The sequence below is a fragment of the Pocillopora damicornis genome, chromosome 3 (genome assembly GCF_964200805.1).
Source record: "Pocillopora damicornis chromosome 3, jaPocDami1.2, whole genome shotgun sequence".
Classification (NCBI taxonomy): domain Eukaryota; kingdom Metazoa; phylum Cnidaria; class Anthozoa; order Scleractinia; family Pocilloporidae; genus Pocillopora; species Pocillopora damicornis.
This window is the reverse complement of record NC_142672.1, coordinates 6,117,493-6,120,837: the sequence shown is the minus strand read 5'-3', so window position 1 is coordinate 6,120,837 and position 3,345 is coordinate 6,117,493. Positions and strand designations below refer to the sequence as shown.

General features: G+C 43.8%; 1 protein-coding gene across 1 annotated transcript in view; it reads right to left on the bottom strand.

Annotated features, from left to right (window-relative positions):
- Positions 1–41: 41 nt before the first annotated feature.
- LOC149047981 (uncharacterized) overlaps positions 42–3,345 on the bottom strand; it is a 3,873-nt gene continuing 569 nt past the window's right edge. Inside the window, exons 2-5 of the mRNA XM_089198912.1 lie at positions 2,700–3,345; positions 2,308–2,512; positions 1,353–2,244; positions 42–1,131 (exon numbers count right to left, since the gene is read on the bottom strand). The exon at positions 2,700–3,345 is cut by the window's right edge and continues 176 nt beyond it. Coding sequence (XP_089055038.1) covers positions 379–1,131; positions 1,353–2,244; positions 2,308–2,512; positions 2,700–3,345 — 2,496 coding nt within the window. The 3' untranslated portion in view covers positions 42–378. The remainder of the gene's footprint in view (positions 1,132–1,352; positions 2,245–2,307; positions 2,513–2,699) is intronic.

Sequence of the window (3,345 nt, the reverse complement as noted above, 5' to 3'; positions counted from 1 at the left end):
ACACATCATCCCTGTCTTAAGATTTTGCAGCTCTCTTTGATTTCGCTTTGGAAGTACGAATTCCTCTTGAACACCGTCTCTTTGCTTGAGCCTTTTTAACACCCTCTGCTCGTCGTTCTTTGATGCTTTCTAGATGCTGTAACCAGAACGAAACATCATGCTCAGGAAGAAGTGTCTGCTTTGCCAATTCTGTTATCTCCAGGCTTGAAATGGTGGTTTTACTCTTCTGGGACTTCTCAAATGCTTCCTTGATGATTGCTGAGGTGTGAGCATGCAGTCTTTCATGCCAAGCTGACGAATGTGTTCAACACACTCCTTGGGTGGTAAGAAATGCCCATTGCAACCAGAAGTACACTTGTCACATTCCCCACCCCAGGGTCAAGCAGGATCTGGAATAGGGAAAGGTATTTCAGGCAATGATGGACCACCCTCGAACCACGTCATTTCAACATCAGGTCTTCCTCTTTGACACACAGGATGAACACAGTCAGTTTCATAACAAGGTAGTAGGAAAAAAACATATTGCTCCGGCAATCCTTTCACCATGTTTCGGTTCCTCAAGTCCCAGATCTTTTCGAAATAGCTATAGTCATTTGGTTTCGTTTCCTTCAATGTGGATTTCATTTTCTTTGAGCCTTTAAGAAATATCAACAATTCATGGCGTCTGTCCTGTAACCTCTTTGCATGCTCGTCTATCGCCCCTTTGTAAAGGGCGATTTCACTCTCGCCACAAGGTGCTCCATTTACTCGGTTGATGTACACATCAATGGCTACATCCAAATTTGTCGCCAGTCTGTCATAGTCAAGTCCTTGACCAGTTATGTTTGGGCCCGTCAACGTGGATGGTATGAACAAGTTGCTATGAGCAATGGCAAGGCAACCATTTTGCATCTCAACCCGATTGAGGTACGATCCTCCACTGTGTCTTTTTGTAACAATTGTTGCTTTCTTTCCTAGCAAAAAGTTTCTCTCTGTCCAGTAAAACTGTACTTCATGGTGAGATGGCCCCTCATCCCCGGCACCATCTACCCTGATACAATCTACAGCTTTGTGGGGCGTCAGTGGTCCAGTGGTTAGTGCGCTGGACTCTGGGTCGAAGGGCCCGGGTTCAAGTCCTACCAGGGGCATGTCGCTGTATCCTTAAGCAAGATGCTTTACCCACTTTGCTTCGTCTCTCGGATAAGACGTAAAGCCGGAGGTCCCGTCTCACAACCCTTCTATGTTACAAATAAATTGTGGGACGTAAAAGAACGCACGCACTGTTCGCAAAGAGTAGGGCACGTAGTGCCCGGTGTTGTGGTCTATCTCGATTTGTGCCGTCGTAGGTCTGGGTGGGTGAGGTGTGATCACAATGGACTGAAGCGGCTGCCAGAGGCGCCTTTAATATGCTGACATCCGATCTCACCTCTCTGGTTCCTCCGCAATTCAGCCCTTGGCTGCAAGTGAGGAAATTGGCACCATTCATCTTCATCTTCATCTTCTTTGTCCTTCATCCATGGCTCAAGCTCATCTTTGCTTTGCAACATAACCAAATCCGAAGCATGCTGAGCAGTATTCTTTTTGTAGAGATGTTGAGCCTTCACTACACCAACACATCTCTCAGCTGTTGTACTTATACCCAGGAACATTACTGATGTTGTTTGAATTACTGAGGCGTACTTATTAACGTAATCTGTACAAGTTGTTGTCTCAGGCTTGTCCGTCAGTGCAGTGGCCTTATGCAACTTGTGTGTATACGTAGTGTCCAATCTAAATCCTGATTGATCGTCCCTATTAAGTACCATCTTGTTTTGACCATCCCATAGTTGAATAAAGTCCAGACCTTTATACATGGAAGTACTGTAATGAGCGTCGGGGTTAAGCTTTATAGCAAATCCTTCCCTCGCTCTACGGGAAGTAACACGTGCAACACTATGGTACCTTGCTGCAGACAACTTACGCTTGTTTCTCACAGTACAAAGCTGGACTATTGTCCCATAGCCAATTTTTGCATTATACTTGTCATTGACGTACTTCTGGATTCTCCGGTAAGTTAATTTTGGCCCTTTCTTTTGGTTGCCATCAAAGGTGAATACACCAGTCCGCCGCCATTGATCAGCCCCAACTCTATGCTCCTCCACAAAATCTTCAATATCCTTCCCAATAGTTGGAAACTTTACCAATGTTTTACACACTTTCGCCGGTACTTTTCTCCTTAGGATATGCCTGTCAGCTATCTCCTTAGCCAGTTGCCTTCTCTTTTTTCTTTAAAAAATTTTTCGTTGTTTTATCACAAGTTCCTTTCCCTTCTCACTAAGAACATCTTGCACACCAACCCAGTCATCCGGGTTGTCGCTTTCCGAACTGGTTCCAACTTCTTCCTCATCAGCTGCACCAGCATCTCTTTGCATGGCCAGAAATGTCTGTCTTGACTGCTCTACTTTTTGTTCCTCTTCATCTGTTAAATCAGTGTTTGGCAGGTTGCGAGCAAAATCAAGTAGAGCTTGATGAAGAACCTCTGGCATGTAGTTCACTAATAACAATTGCAGTTACCCAACAAACGTAAACCAGTTTAAATTGTTCTCACCAAGAATGGAAACTAGTGTTTCAACTGATGGAATTGGACTAACAAGTGATTGGCGTTTTAAGGGTGTGTCAGGATCTGGTAGGCCAGGCACTTGCTCTTCTTGGCAGCGAGTCTGTTTTTCTCTGAACCTTACTTGCTTCCATAAGGCCATCGTCCTCATTTTCATCTCCAGAGGATTCTTGCATAATGCATTCGCCTTCACTTTCTTCATCGGAACATTCCGAGTCTTCAACATTAACTCCAAGTGCTTGAAGAGTTGCCTTTTCTTCCACGTTTGCAAGTGTATTTACAGCTTTTCTTAGTTCTTCTGCTTGAGAAAGAGCATCTTCTACTTCTTCATTAAGCTTGCCTAAACAGTGGATTCCATATTCCTTTCTGGCTTTTTTGTTACTAAGACCTTGTGCTTTGCATGCGGCAAACCAAATAAGTTTTCTGTCTTTCTCAGAAGAAGGAAGGGAACAAATTGCTTGGAGTTGATCTCTGGTCACGCCTTTCTTGATTTGATCAGTTGGGATAACCTTAGGAAACCACGAAACAAATAACGAAAAGTCCACATATGGTTTGTTCTCAGTCACGAAAAGTCGTTGTGAGCCAGGCCCTTGAAGGGTAAGAGTAAAAACTGCCACAGGCAATTGCATTAATCTGCGGACGGCCTTGTTACTAATGTACTTCGTTTCAGGGAAGTGATTACAATAAACAGTTTTAACGTCTATTACACCATAGTGTAAAATGTCATTAGCACAATTCAAAAATTTTCGACACTCTTGACAATTCCTATG